We start from the raw sequence: 15,444 nt of genomic DNA on the forward strand, positions 1-15,444 counted from the left end.
TTTTTAATTGTATTATATTTTATTTATTTTATAAAGCAATAAATAATAATTTTGTTTAGTTTCACCCATACATATTAATTAATATATATCTAGTCAAAGAATGTCATTTTTTAAAATATAATGTAATACTAATTTTTTTATTAATAAAATTATACATAAAAAACATTTATTTCTTCAAAATATAAATTGCATTACTCTACATAAAAAATATCTAATTTTTACTATTCCATTTTTATTTTCTATGTTATTACACACTTGTATAGGTGCTGAGATTTTCATTTTGTGATAATGCTCTTTAAAACTTACATTTTTATTGACTTGAGTTGATAAAATTTGTATAAAATTTTTAATTTTGATTTTTATGTTTTATTTTCAAATATAGTCATTCATCCTTCTGAGCTAACTATTGAGACTTTATAAAAAAAAATTCTTTAAAATTATAAGAACATTAATAATAATTAACCTTTATTGATTTTCTCATACATAGTTAAATGACAAATTAAACCCAAAACCACGTGTTTATAAAACTTGGGGTTCCTTCTATTCCATCCATCGAAACCAAACACATCTTGATCACGTCTATCTGTTTTATAACATAGATGCTTGAGCCTATAATATATGTATTAAATTTAAGAAATTCCGCATATGTAGTCTTCTTATCCTCTAATGTCCCATTTGTAAATATTTTAAATCCGTCGACACTTAAAAAAATGTTTGTGTATCATACGTCTCACTAGTGTCATTTTCCAAGATATACTCTCGAGGAAAACAAAACGCAAATCCACCTGTTTTTCTTTTCCATACCTTTCCGAAGTTCTTTTCCATTTTATTTCCATTTTTTCAGAAAAATAGAAATTAAATTCCTTTGCCATCTCTCCACTGTTAGCTGAACATCACTGCCTCCTATCTCTTCCTATCTATCTGTCTCTCTCTACCGTCCTCTCGTCACACTTTCACACTCTCTTCCGCTTTCTCTTCACTATGTCTGTTTTTGTTTACTAAAGATTGCTATCACTCATTCTTCCTTTTCTTCTTAGCTTTCTCTTTCTCTCTCTCCAATCTTCTTCTCTCTCTCTTTCTTTTATTTATTTTTTTATATAATTTTAAAAGCACAAAGTTTTCTTCGCACATAGCTAGAGTTAGCTTTCCAGATTCTTTCCCGGGGGAAAGCCTAAAAAGAGCAAAGGAAGATAGAGAGAAGGAAGTGAAAAAAAAAGGAATTGATTTCATTGCATATGTTGAAGACACTGAACAAAACAAAAGGATTACACAGTCCCTTGCTTGTGAATATTGCACTTTAATTGCTTTGTCTCAAAATCTGATCTGAATAAAGGAAAAGAAGCTCTATCTCTCATATATATATTCTGTAACCATCAAGCTAAATACCCCTTCTAAAGAAGATGCCCTTGGAAGGGATTTTCATTGAACCACCCACCTCAACTTCTACTACTCCTGATCTCTCTCTTCACATAAGCCCACCAAGCACTTCCTCTTCTTTGATTTGCAACAATAACAACACATCTGGTGGCACCAATTATGAAGCACACAATTCTACAAGTACAAATTTTGCTTCTCAAGCTCATACTGAGCTCTCTTTGGGGAGGAATTTCAGTGGTGGAGGTGGAAGAGGAGCGCCTAATGAGGAACCACCACCATACAATAACCCTTATTATCAAGCCCAACAGGCCCATTTCCATAATCTTCACCACCATTCTAGCACTAGTAATGCTTCAACGTCAACAGCTAGCACTACCAGTAATTCCTCCACTCACATGAATCACATAAATTATGGGGTTTCTTTGCTTGATGTGTCATCAGAAGGATTGAGGCCAATCAAGGGGATTCCAGTGTATCACAACCGTTCATTCCCTTTCTTGCCGATGGAACATTCAAGAGACAAGGATCATCATGCCAAGATGTGTTTATATCATCACATGCCATCATATCCCTCTTTTTCCTCTTCCCTTTGTTCTTCTTCTCCTTCTTCTTCTCCTGCACCCTACTTCGCTGCCGCCGCGGTAGGAGGCTTGGATCCCATGTCCTTTTTGAACACGGGCGGATCTGCCGCGGCGGCGGCAGGTTATAGGGCGGCGACGGCAGCAAGGTTTAATGGAATTCCGGGGGAGGTTTTCAAATCTCATCATCCATTGCACCATCATCATTCATCACAATCACACTATGGGGTTGGACTTGGACCCTCTCATGAGGCCTCTTCAGGGTTGATGAGATCAAGGTTTTTGCCAAAGTTGCCAACCAAAAGGAGCATGAGAGCACCAAGAATGCGGTGGACAAGTACACTCCATGCTCGATTTGTTCATGCTGTTGAGCTTCTGGGTGGCCATGAAAGTAAAGAGATAATAAATTATTTATCTTTTTTTTTTCCCCAACTTTTTCCCACTGTTTCTTCTTTCGAATTTCAATGCCTTTTTTTAATATATTTTCTAAACGTGACTTTAGTTTCACTTGTTTTTGTATCTTCTTTTCTTTTATTGAAAGAATGTGTGTTAGACTATTAGGTGGGTTTTATTTTATTTTTTTGTTCTTGTGTTCTTCTTTTCCTCTTTTAGGCTTTTGGCTAATGTATTTTGATGGTGAATTTTAGGAGCTACGCCAAAGTCAGTTCTTGAGCTCATGGATGTGAAGGATCTCACATTAGCTCATGTCAAAAGCCATTTGCAGGTATGATAATTGGCCTCTCTCTCTCTCTCTCTCTCTCTTGTGGGGCGGTTTGTTTTGGTGTGTCCAAACGGCACGGTAGCCGATGAAGAAAGCAGTGAATGTGGGAGTGGATGAATTTAAAGACTGTAGTGAGCTAAGTAAGAGCCTTTATCGTCTGAAACGACCAGACACACACAGCTTCTGCTTTGAGAGAGAGAGAGAGAGAGAGAGAGAGAGAACAGACAAAAGTCATCATTTTCCAATAATACACTTCTCATTACCACCTTATCAAACATCAACCTCGTGATTAATGAGGAAACCCAGACAATCCAGAGGCTATAACATAGAAGAGGGAGAGAGAGTGTGTGAGTGTGTGTGTGATTGGAAAGGCATCTAAATGGGAATCACCAGTTTTTTTTTTAGTTTATTTCTTGAAAAAGAATAGGTTTAATTATAGGATTTTTTTTTTATGTGTACTTATTATTTTAGTTTGCTTTTAAGTGTGGAAATGGAAATGTCTTTGTAAATATTAAAATGCCATGTTTTTGTGATTTCTTCCCAGATGTATCGAACTGTTAAGACCACTGACAAGCCTGCTGCTTCTTCAGGTAATTCGTATTGCTTAACCTTCATTCATTTTTTCTTTCTTTTTTGGGCAGCTTTATTTTTTTCTTACACAAAAAATATTTATTTCGGTTTTATGTAAAACTAAATAAATGAAAATGTCACTTGTTCTTTTCATATTTTTTTAACTACTACTTTCTTCTCATTCTATTTTCTCTTACCTTTTAATGACATTGTCTCCAAACCTTTCAAGGTTTTTCTTCGAGGTATATCAATGTCCAATAAGACTCCACATTACTCCAAACAAATTATATAATTATCATGAAGATGCGTGCATGCATGCACATATATTAATATTAATATATACAAACATCTTGGAATTTCAATTTGAGGCATTATTTTTGGTGCAGGCCTTTCAGATGGATCCGGAGAAGATGACATGTCTCCAATGGGAAGCAGTGGTGGAATGCGTCAATTTTCAGATCAAAGAGGCCTTTCGGATCGACCAATGCAACAAGATATGGACTACTCTTCGACCACCACGCTATGGAGTAATTCTTCAAGGTAATTAATTAACCATTATCATTATCAATTCCTATTTCTCTTTTTAGAGTCCATAAATTGTTCATATGTTTTATGTTCTTATATAGAGGTACATGTTTACTGTTTATTTTGGGATACTGCGTTGCTTGATTTGCTTTTGCTTTTGCATGGTATCTCTTAGAAATCAATGCAAACCCACGTCCACCACACTCTTTTTTATGAAGAATAAAAAGGGTTCTTGTGGCAGCTTTTGCTTTACTTGTGTTTGATTTTCTTCTTTCTTTTGTTTCCTTTATAGATCTTTTGTACCTCGGTTAATTTTTTCCTCCTTAGATATTGTATCCTTTGGTAGGTTTGTCAAAAGAAAGCTACAAGACATAATCCAACGTTAATTAGGATAAAAGGAAAGCAACACACAGCTTCTAATTTGCTTTTCTTTTGCCCCCTCTCTTTTTTCCCTTTGGAATTGTGTGTCCGTGTGTTCTATTACTACATACTAACTACTCTCAATGCGTATTTGGTCTTAACTTTTGAATAGTGTAAAAAGTATTGTTATTCTCAGCAATTGAATAAAACTCAAATGGTTAAATCCTTCATGAAGTTGAGTGTGTCTGTCCTTCAAGGTTAATACTACTTAACAATATATTTTGAAATACAACTTAATTTAATATTCCTGTACCCCTTTTTACATTCATTATTCTTCTATCGCTTTAATACACTTCTTTTAGTTCTCTCTCTCTTCACTTCATATTTCTATCTTAAATGGGAGTCAATTATATTTTCCTTCGAAACATATTATACAGTGTGTTACTACTTGTAACGCTGGATAGTTTCTCTTGTACTCACTGTACGAATTATATTAGAATAACTAATTGATTAGCATGACAACGGAAAACATACAGATACATACATAGGTTTATACAAAGCAAAAGATAGATTAACATTCCAAGGGGGTGAATTTTCTCTCTTACAGGTAAAGATTTAGCATGTAACCCTTTTTTTTTTCTGTCTTCCAGCAAGTTTATCTAAAAATGTTCCTAATTTTTAACTATTTCTGACGTTGACACTAGACATTCTTTTCATAATCTGTACAGCCACCATAATCTTTTGATAAATAAGAGGCCTCTTTTTCTCTCATTCAGTATATTATATTAGACTTTTAGTCCAACACCACTTTTGTTTGTCACGGTTGAATTAGTACACATAAACTAATGGTCTAAAAATTTCATTAAATAAACATCAGGTTTGTTGGAAGTAAACGAGCATGGCCCGTAATCGTAAGTTATAATGGAGTTATATTGTACGTATTGTTACTGGCAGTTAGCATGTGCCTTGCCTAACCATATAAATATATCGTACATGAGTCCTTTGTTTTTTATTTTTATTTTGTTGTAGTGTGTTTGTGAACATTGATGGTGCTTATTAAAAAGAAAAACATAAATATAAATTTAATTTTCTCGATGCTTATCATAACTGTAATATATATTGGCTTAGGCATGGTTTAACCGATGCCCTTTTAAGATAATAAAAATTTCATGCAAAGAAAAATAATTTAACATCTAAAATTAATAAATCGGTTCAAAAAAAATTTTCTATTTATTTTTCCAAAATCTAAATATTTATATACGATATATCATATAACTACATATACATTTCTTACTAAATCGATGGTTTTAATAAAAATAGAAGACTATGCATAATAGATCAAAACCAATTTCATGGGGGGGGGGGGGGGGGGGAATAAAAATCTCACCTATTTATAGCCATGAAATCTATTTCTCTTTCGTAGATCTCAAATATAAGACAATTTTCGAATTTCTGAATGTAGTGTGATTCACATCTCGCAAATGACTTATATGTGTGATGCAAATGTATGTCCTGAACTCAAATTTAGTAGAAGCGAAATTAGCTTGCTTGTCCAGGGCTTGATATACCTAATTAATACCACTGAGATAAACTAATTTTGATATAGAAGATTTTTGTAACAGTGATTAGACAGCGGGTATCTTTTTTAATATCTTGTTGTGTTGCAGTTATCTTGAACTGTTGCTTCAAAAAAACAATTATGGTTTTGATATTTTTACAAATATAAGATTTAATTTCATGTTATGGTTTTAGGTGTGCTTTTTAAGATTGAAATGTGTAGAAAGGATCCTATGTTTGCCCAAAACAATGAAGAATGGATTTGACCAAAAAACTTTAAGCCATTTAAATCCAACTGTTTGCATTCTTCTTTAATTTATTGCACGAGCATGATTTGAATGCTATGCTCTTATTTCCACTCTCACTGATCATAAGTATTTACCATAGTTCTTTCCATTGTGAATTTGTAATAAAAATTAGTCTAGTTTGTCGCAAAGCATACACATAGTGGAGTTTTGCAAGGCATTGCAATTCAACAAATATCATATAGGGAGCAATGGAACTAATTGATGCAATTTTTTTACTTGCTTGTGTCCTTCTGATTTTGATGACAATGATCAGCAGTAGAGAACCATGGCCACAAGCTAGTTCTAATGACATAGATGGTTTCAGACCACCTGTCTTCCAGTCACAACCAATATCAGGAGGGCATCAAATTCAGGTACTAACATGGCCTACACCTGTTTGTTGTTAGTATTATATATATCATTTATGAATGATGGTTTCCCTTACATCAGGAGTGTGATTCAACTCAACTCAAGAAAAGTTTGTCAGGATCAAGTTTAGAGTGCAAGAACCCAAGCTTGGAATTCACATTAGGCAGACCGGATTGGAATGGCAAAGGACAAGCCTAACTTTCATTATTATCTCTGGCTAGTTTGCATTAAATTGAGGCGGTATTGCTATATATATATATATATATATATAAATTCTGTCAACCTGAAGAAAATTAAAAGGCCCCTACATAGTTCTACTATGTTCATTTCGGAAGTTTTCTGAGATCATGAACAATTTTGTGTAGCCTTGTATTTATTTTTTATTTATTGGTGAGGAGGAGGTATAGGAAGAAGCTGATGTAGCTGCAAATGTAGAAGAACAATGAAGAGAGATAGAGAGGAGAGGGAAGAAATAGAAAACTTTATTTTGGTTAATCGGCCAGTTTTCCTTTTCTTCTCTTGTTCTTCATCTTTTCTATATGTGTGTGTGTGGATTGTACGTGAAGTACTTCAACCAGTATATAATCACATCCAACTAAAGTTTCTCGGTAAAGTCAATAAAACTAATAAACTGGTCAAAAGAGGTCAAGTTATGACTTTTTACTTGGGAATAATGAAAATCAGGACCACAATCTAATTCCCTTGATTATTAAGTCCAATAATCTAACTAAATCACAAGACACATTCCTCAAGCTTTTAGCATTATGTACAAGTCAAACAGACCATTGAACCAGGTGTAAAAGAATTACGCCAGCCTGTTTAGGTTTTTACTATAGTAATTATGGAATCACGATTCAAAATGGTAAATCATTAACTTAATTTTGAATTATGAATCAAATTATATTAAATTATAAAATAAAATAAAAACGTATAAAAAAATTGATTTAGATGCATTATATAAAAGATATATAGTATTTACTATAATAACTTTACGTTAGAAAATGATCATAAGTCTTACGGAATCATAAGTCATAATTAAACACATGAATCCTTTATTTTAGAAGATTAGAAACACGGCAATACTATCAATTAAAGCACATAAAATTAGTGACAGTATTTCAAATTAACGAAAATAGAGTATTTGAATAAGTGACAATAGAAGATTAGTGATGTTCCTTCAAATAGAGTATTCAAGGTTTATTTTTATTTTAAATTTTTAATATAAAAGAGTAAAAATTAAAAAAAATAACAAAATATTGTTTTTTTATGGTTCATATAGGAAAATAATATCATACTAATTCATTCGTGTATCATAAGATTCAAAATCTTACTAGATTCATCACATTATACAAATAGTTGATATGACAAAATGTATTTAACGTGTGTTTGCATTGTTTATTAAAGCACTTATTCAATATTTTCTTTAAACAATGACTTATGCTATAGAGAGAATTGTTGCTAATTAAGTAGAAAGATGATAAAACGAGACCTATTTTTAAGAAGAAAAAAAAACTTCACTCCAAATATTACTTACTAATAAATTAGTAATTTATACACACACACACACACACATATATATATATATATATATATATATATATATATATTATTGACTTTTAATATTATTAATCTTAATTAATATAATGTTTTCTAACACTGAAATTTTTGAATGGTAAACTCCGATTTCTTTTTTATGCTTTCTATTAACTTTATAATTTGTAAATGATCCCAAATTCCAATAACATCATCGAGTTCTCACAACAATGTTCTCACAATTAAGGATAAGTGAAAAACTTAACAATAATGAGTTCTCAGTAGTGATGAATTTGGATTTTTTTTTTTTTTTGGCTTTACTCTGTCAGTGAAAATTTCAATTTCCATATATTTTATCCTTGCATTGTGCTTCACTGCATTACTAACTTCCGACCCTACCGTGGCATCCACCAGTAACTCAAGGTAACTTCCGGCCACTTGATATACTCTTATTTGCATTTTGTTTTGGGTAATTTTTATTCCACATTTGTAATTAATTGAAAAATGTTTCTCGTGGACCTAAAAACCGGTTGTATAGAACTTCTAAGATAACCATATCCGTACTAGGCTTTAGTCGGGAGTATCCATGTGTACTACTAATTTGTTTGGTCTTGAGCTTAGCTTTTTGTAGCCCATTGTTTGTGTGCCTTCAGGCTTTGCTGCTTTTCTTAATATTATTATGTTTAAACCTTTGACAAAAAGATAGTCCTTTCGACCAAATGACGTTGCCAAATTAATAGGCATAAAGGCCTTGCTTTTATGGGGCTTTATTTGGATTTCTACCCTTATTCTCATTCTTACAAGATAAAAAAAAAAAATAACACCTTATTTCTAATTTGCGTATCCCCGTGGCACTCATAAAACGCAACGTGCATGTCATATATAGTAGCCGTATTCATTGACCAACCTCGACCCTCTCTCTTTTTGGTCAATAGTTTCATACAACCAGGGCTTGAAAATAAGTCATCTTTCAAGTGTCATCTATTCGTCCTTCCTCGATCCCCAAGAATTCATGGTTATATGTATTGCATGAAATCAAGGTTTCCCACAAACAATTAACAGTTAATGCATTTAACAACGGAAATGATAACAGTTCCCTTCTCCTACTATCAACATGAAGTTAATCCCGTAAAATTAACCATGCCTACCGGCTTCCTTTCTAGATGTAGTTCACATTAGATATGTCTAAATATGAGACATAAACTACTAATTTCCATGGCTAAACATTATTCAGGCTAGACATTTAATTAGCAGTTTATGACTTAAATATAAGGCATAAACTACTAATTTGACTGAATCGCTTTGCCGTCTGGATCTAACTTTTGTGTTTCCCTTTATTCCAAGTTTTGTGCTAGTCTAAAGCTTGTTTTAGTGTTGACCAAAAAAAATTTTGCCTGCTTTGGTTGTGTCTTAGCGATGGGGAAAAATCCCTATCTTAGGTGAAATAATTAAAAGAAAAAAAAAGAAAAGAAAACCAAATCGGAATTCTGCAGTCAAGCTTTATAACAAAACATAAATACACTAATATGATGTGATATTGTGTGATGTGTGGCTGTACAAGTAGCAAGTGTACATAGTTGTTCCCACAAATGCAGCATTATACCTCGTTTCAAGATTTCATCATTTACACATAAATGTAATTTAATATCTGCTTGTACTACTATGCTAGGTAACGAGGTAGGCTACAGAAGAAAAGCTACTGTTTTATGCTAACATCAAACTTCAAACACTGTAAACATCAAACTTCAAACACAACACACAATAACCCGGCTTATTTATCAAAACATCTCTCAGCTCATAAGTACAAAATAAAAGATAGGGATTGAAACCAAACTCTGAAAGTCTAAGAACAAGGCTTTATACCGGCCAAGAGAAGCTTGAGTCATTCCAAAACACACGGATACATAGTTTAAGATTTGTACATAAATTTGTGATCATCCCCTAATTTGAATCTTTGTGTCTTAGGTGGCGGGCATGCAAAACAGTAGTGTAAGATGAAATTGCAGAGCCAGTCACGCCCAAGGAGTGTTTAGCAATTCCAAAGCTCTTTCTAGTTACCAGCCATACCGTATAAATGAATCCAATCCAACCTAGCAAATATTGATTTCCATGTCCAGGCAACATTAGTATTAATCCACAGTGAAACAAATGATAATAATAATAATAAAATAAAAATAAATAAAAAGATACATTATAAAAATCCATCAAGGAAACATCAACATAATAGAATGAAGAGAATAAATACGAAATGATTTGCTGAAATTCTAAGAAATCCACCACACCAGGCAACGTTAGTCTATGGCAACTATTTGACTGGTAAGCTGCTGAGTGAAGCAAAATTCAGATGATAGTGAACATATAACCCATCACATCACCCATGCTCATTAGTAGTTCAGTCGGTGGTTTTATCAAAAGATAAGGCCAATGCATACAAGTTCAATTATATGCAAAATGTAAACACCCATTTGATCAATGCATATACATCCACTTGCAGCAACCAGGACAGAAACAAAAACCATACTGCTGGTATACCCAAGTACTTTTCCACAATTGGAAGGACAACAAACACTTGTAGACGCTGTAGTCAAAATCATGATCCAAATCGTAAGATCGGACAATTCTACGGTCTTTTGCGGCGCCTCCGATCACGTTCCTGTGACACAATTTTTCGAGATTGCTGGGATGGCACGATCTTCCTTATGAAATTGTGGAAGCATGCGATCCTGGACAAGTTTGATGGAGCCCCATTTTCTGAAAAAACCCGATTACCCGATTTGACCCGGCCTATTTTTTTTACCCGACTTATGTAATCTTAGATGTTAGGTTTTTTTTTTTTTTTTTCCTTTCATTCTTCCCTTCTCGCTTGCCCTTTTATCCACGACGCAGAGTTTTCTTCCTTAGCACCGCCGACTGCGACGCAGAGTTCTCTTCCTCAACGCTGCCGACGCAGAGTTCTCTTCCTCAACACTGCCGACGCAGAGTTCTCTTCTTCCTCAGCACCTGACCCACACTCTCTTCTTCCTCAGCACTGCGATCCACACTTCCCTTCTTCCTCAGACTCGCGATGCGCATTTCTCTTCTTCTCCAACACTACGAATCTGTTTTTCCCATTCTCTGCCCTGTTTGAAGATGTCTGCACGTGGGAAAAGTACACTTGCAATCTAGAGAGGGCAACCAGAAAGTAGGAGAGTGGTTGCAAGTCCTACCATTGGTCACACTTCTACTGGCTCAGTGAGCTGCTCTATTGGTGCAGTCGTGGTTGGTTCTTTGCGAAAAAATGCTCCTGGAAAGAGGAGTGATGTAGCATAACAGCATGGATTATTTGTGGATGGAAATGCGCGAAAAATACAATGCAACTATTGTCGAAAAATAATAACTGGTGGAGTTTACTGATTAAAACATCATCTTGCCGAAACATAGAAAGATGTGAGTGATTACTCTTTGGTTAGTGATGAAGTGAGGAAAGAAATGTGACAAGTTAAAAATTAATGAAGAAATCAAATAGCAAATTCAACGAACTTCTTGTAGAATGGTGGTGGTGGTGATTTTAGTGAAAAAAGAAAAGGGGGTGAAGTTGAAGGTAGTGGGAACATTTTTAAGAAGAGAGGAATAGGTAATCAAGTCACTCTCAATAACATATTCAAAAAGAATTTAAGAGAAGTGTATCAAGATATTGCTTCTTTTTTTTACAACAATGTCATACCATTCAATGTGACAAGGAGTGAAGAATTTTATAAGATATTAGAATTGATGACAAAATATGGGCTTGGATTCTAGCTACCTTCCTATCATAAAATCAGAGTTAAGTATTTAAAACATCATGTTATCAAGCAAGCTATTGAAGCACATAGAAAAGATGGAGAAAAACAGGATGCATAATAATGACGGATGGCAGGACCGACAACAAAAAGGAGAACTATATTGAATTTTTTAGTTAACAGCCCTATGGGTACAGTTTCTTTGACTTATATTGATGCATCTCATATATCTAAAACAGCTGACAAATTGTTTAAAATGATGGATGACATTGTAGAGGAGGTTGGTGAAAAAAACGTGGTTCAAATTATAATTGACAATGCAATAAATTATAAGGCTGCGAGTGAATTGTTGATGGAAAAAAGGAAGAAACTGTATTGGACACCATATGCTGCTCACTGCATAGATTTGATATTGGAAGATTTGGAGAAGAAGTTACCCATTCATCAAGAGACAATCTCAAAGAGAAAAAAAATTACTACTTATATTTATTCAAAGACTTCCGTAATTTCTTTATTGCAATTCTTCACAAAGAAAAAGGATTTGGTGAGACCAGCCATGACTCACTTTGCTACGTCTTATCTTACTTTGAGATGACTTTAAGAACATAAGGGAACATTAGTTAGAATATTCACATCTGATCAATGAAAGACTAGTCGATTTGCTAAATCAACAGACGAAAAGTTTGTTGAAGATGTTATTATGGATAAAACTTTTTGGAAAGGCGTTGTTGTTTGCTTAAGAGGTGCATATCCTATAATCAAAGTTCTTCGTTTGGTTGATTCAGATGAGATTCCAGCTATGGAATTCCTTTACGAGGAAATGGACCGAGCTAAAGAGAAGATAGCAAAGACCTTCAATGAGAGTCAAAGAAGGTAAATAAATTATTAAATTTTTAATTAAAAATTTTAGTTATTTTTGTTTGAAAATTAATTTAATTTTTTCATATATTAGTTATCTCTCTCTATAGAATGTCATTGATGAAAGATGAGACAATCAACTCCATAGGCCATTGCATGCTGCAGCCTATTACCTCAACCTTTTTTTACACTACAATACTGGTTTTAAAGCAGATTTTGAAGTTAAACGTGAATTATATGATTGTATAAAAAGTATAGTAGAAAATGATGAAGAAATGACTAAAATTGATGCTCAATTTGAAGATTTCAAGGCAAAAAAGAATTTTTTTTGTGGCAAGGGAGCCCTAAATGCACTTAAAACTAATATCAAAACTCCAGCACAATGGTGGGAATCTTATAGAGATGGACATCCAAAGCTTCAAAGATTTGTTATTCGTATATTGTGCTTGACATGTAGCTCCTATGGATGTGAGCGTAATTAGAGTGCTTTTGAGATGGTAAAATTTTAAAACTATGAGTATTTGCATTCTTTTTCTTTACCTATTAAGAACTAGCAAATAATCAATTGTATTTATATATTTTTTAAGTCCACACAAAGAGATGAAATTGTTTGAAACAACAAACTATAGATGATATTGTTTATATGATGGCTAACTCAAAATTGGCAAAAAAAAAGACATCCAGAAAAGCTATGGAGTTTAATCTTGGTGATCTTTCATCTAATGATGAATGGATTATGGCCAATGAAAGTTCATCTAATGGTGATGATTTAGAAGTTGATGACTTATTGGACTTGGATTTGAATCCAAATGAATACTTGGGTCAAGTTGGAAATGATTCCAATGATGCTAAGGTGGCTTTCACCTATCAAGAGAGTGAGAGTGAAGGGCAAGTAAAATCAATTTTTCTTCTATCCATGACCTTGATAGAGTTGGAGATGTAGAAAATGAAGACCAAATAAAAGATGATTATTATGATCAAAACTTGAATAATTTGTTAGAATAAAGAATACCAATCTTTGGCACTTTGACTAGTTTGCTTTTACTTTAGTACTATTTTGAGTTTTATGCGTAATTGACTTGAGAATATATTTATTGTCATTAATGTTTGAGTTGTGATTGTCTTTTATGAATTTAAGACTATTTGTTCCTTATTTATCTTCTTCTTTTGTGTACATTTATATGTTTAAATATAGTTTTCTACATTAGGTAGGATCTTACGATCCACTCTACGATCCTACAAGTTACGTGTTTTTCTTTTCCTTCCGATCCTAAGTAGGATCTCGATTTTGACTACCTTGCTTGTAAATTCATTAATCTAACTTAAAATCTGTCTAATTGCAACAAAATGGCCCAGTTTATATCATTTCAAATCTTATCCAGAGCCACACATGTTGTTGAAAAGATGAGTCTGTAACTGAACTCAAAACTACTAAATTTCACACAACCCAACTAATAAAAGTTTTCACAGACACATGTAATAGCAAAAACTTGTTTACCTGTGATTATCAGAACAGCCACAATTGTCCAAAATGTTGCAACGGAAATAGCAAATATGGCTACTGATAATGCTCCAATGTATATAGCTGTAACAAAAGCAAAGAACAGAGCCAAGAAACCTCCTGCTGCTGCCAAAGACATCAACAACGATATGAGAATGGCATTTATGGTCGCAGCCACGAAGAAAAGCAAGAACACAAGCAATCCTGTCAAAGCAACAAAAGTAACTGTCCCAACCTGCACCAACAAAGACAAATAAAACAAATCAAATCATAAACATTGAAATCAAAAGACAAAACTATCTCATCAGATTAAATCTTTCCTTGATATGAATATCGTACAGTTTTTTTTACTTGATATTACTTTATTGATTAAAATATACATTTAATTTCTTGACTCTAATTTATCAATTAGTTTTTATAACAAAAAAAAATTTAAAATTTAGTCTAACACAACTGTTTTAATACATTTTGTTCCGACATTATAACCTTGTTAACAAAAATAACTGTTTATTATTAGTATTTTTAAAAAAAATTAAAACTTAACAAAATACTTATATAAAAGTTAAATTGTAAATTTTTCAAATACCTGTAAATGAGTGTGAATTACAGTGAGAAAACATGTAGTTTAACCTAATTTATATGATCCAACTGACAAGTGACAAGCATGCACGATCTTTAATGGTTTCCTAATTTCATCATATTTAATATAATTTTGATTAACAATCATGAATATTTGAAGAATGAAAAAATCGAGTGAGTTCATAAATCGAAGAAAGATGAGATTGAAATTTTCTTACTGAGATGACGAGGAGAGCACGGAAGGGGGAACCGCGGCGAGTCCAGAGGAGAACATTGCTGGCGGAGTTTCTAGAAGCTTCTGGAATAAGAGGAGCATTGTCGGCGACGGAGACTTTGATCCGGCGAAGTAGGGATCCAGCATCGGCGGGTTCCGGGAACAGAATTGAGGAAGCGATGCGGTTAAGAACTTCCGGTAACGTCTCCTTCACCGTTCCCTTATTCTGCTTCAATTTCTCTTCTTCTTCTTCTTCTTCTTCTACGTAGACGCCGTTAGCGTTGGATTTCTCTGCTGCCATTTGAGTTACAGTGAAGAATGAAGAGAGAGCGGAGAAACAGTGCGAATCAATAACGAGTAGATTGCATCTAAGAGGGTCCCGCGTTTGGATTTATTGCGAAACGGGTTTAATAAATTAGCGTTAATTTGAAACTTCGACACGTCAGAGACTGAGAAGCACGTCGGCAAATCATTTTCAGCTTTATCATCCACGTGGACGGTGTGATTCGTTCTCTACAGTACAAGTGTAAAAAACAAGTCATAGTTTGAAGTCAGTTTCGGTGTTCTTTTTTGTGTGATGGAGAAATATATATTATTTTTTAAAAAAGAAATTTTTCTATTTTGTGCACAAATTTCAGAGGTCATAAAAAGGGAGAA

At 33.5% G+C, this 15,444-nt stretch overlaps 2 protein-coding genes across 3 annotated transcripts; one reads left to right on the top strand and one right to left on the bottom strand.

The window, feature by feature from the left end:
- The first annotated feature begins 912 nt into the window (after positions 1–912).
- Positions 913–6,905, top strand: LOC113850153 (transcription repressor KAN1-like). Its single transcript, XM_027480547.1, has 6 exons — positions 913–2,346; positions 2,603–2,679; positions 3,221–3,266; positions 3,633–3,786; positions 6,253–6,349; positions 6,426–6,905. Exons 1-6 carry the CDS (start codon positions 1,401–1,403, stop codon positions 6,540–6,542), a joined length of 1,437 nt encoding a protein of 478 aa, XP_027336348.1. The 5' UTR covers positions 913–1,400; the 3' UTR covers positions 6,543–6,905.
- A 1,293-nt stretch (positions 6,906–8,198) lies between these two features.
- LOC113850093 lies at positions 8,199–15,162 on the bottom strand. 2 transcript variants are annotated; one of them, XM_027480459.1, is made up of 3 exons: positions 14,792–15,156; positions 13,992–14,229; positions 8,199–11,160 (listed from the first exon to the last, which is right to left on the bottom strand). In XM_027480459.1, the coding sequence occupies exons 1-3, from the start codon at positions 15,086–15,088 to the stop codon at positions 11,090–11,092; spliced, it is 606 nt and encodes a 201-aa protein (XP_027336260.1). In that variant the 5' UTR covers positions 15,089–15,156; the 3' UTR covers positions 8,199–11,089. The 2 variants fall into 2 exon arrangements, with proteins under 2 accessions (XP_027336260.1, XP_027336259.1); XM_027480458.1 differs by having other exon boundaries at positions 9,364–9,967; positions 14,792–15,162.
- Positions 15,163–15,444: the final 282 nt, after the last annotated feature.

This window comes from Abrus precatorius, unplaced genomic scaffold (assembly GCF_003935025.1).
Source record: "Abrus precatorius isolate BTA unplaced genomic scaffold, Abrus_2018 Scaffold9, whole genome shotgun sequence".
Classification (NCBI taxonomy): Eukaryota; Viridiplantae; Streptophyta; class Magnoliopsida; order Fabales; family Fabaceae; genus Abrus; species Abrus precatorius.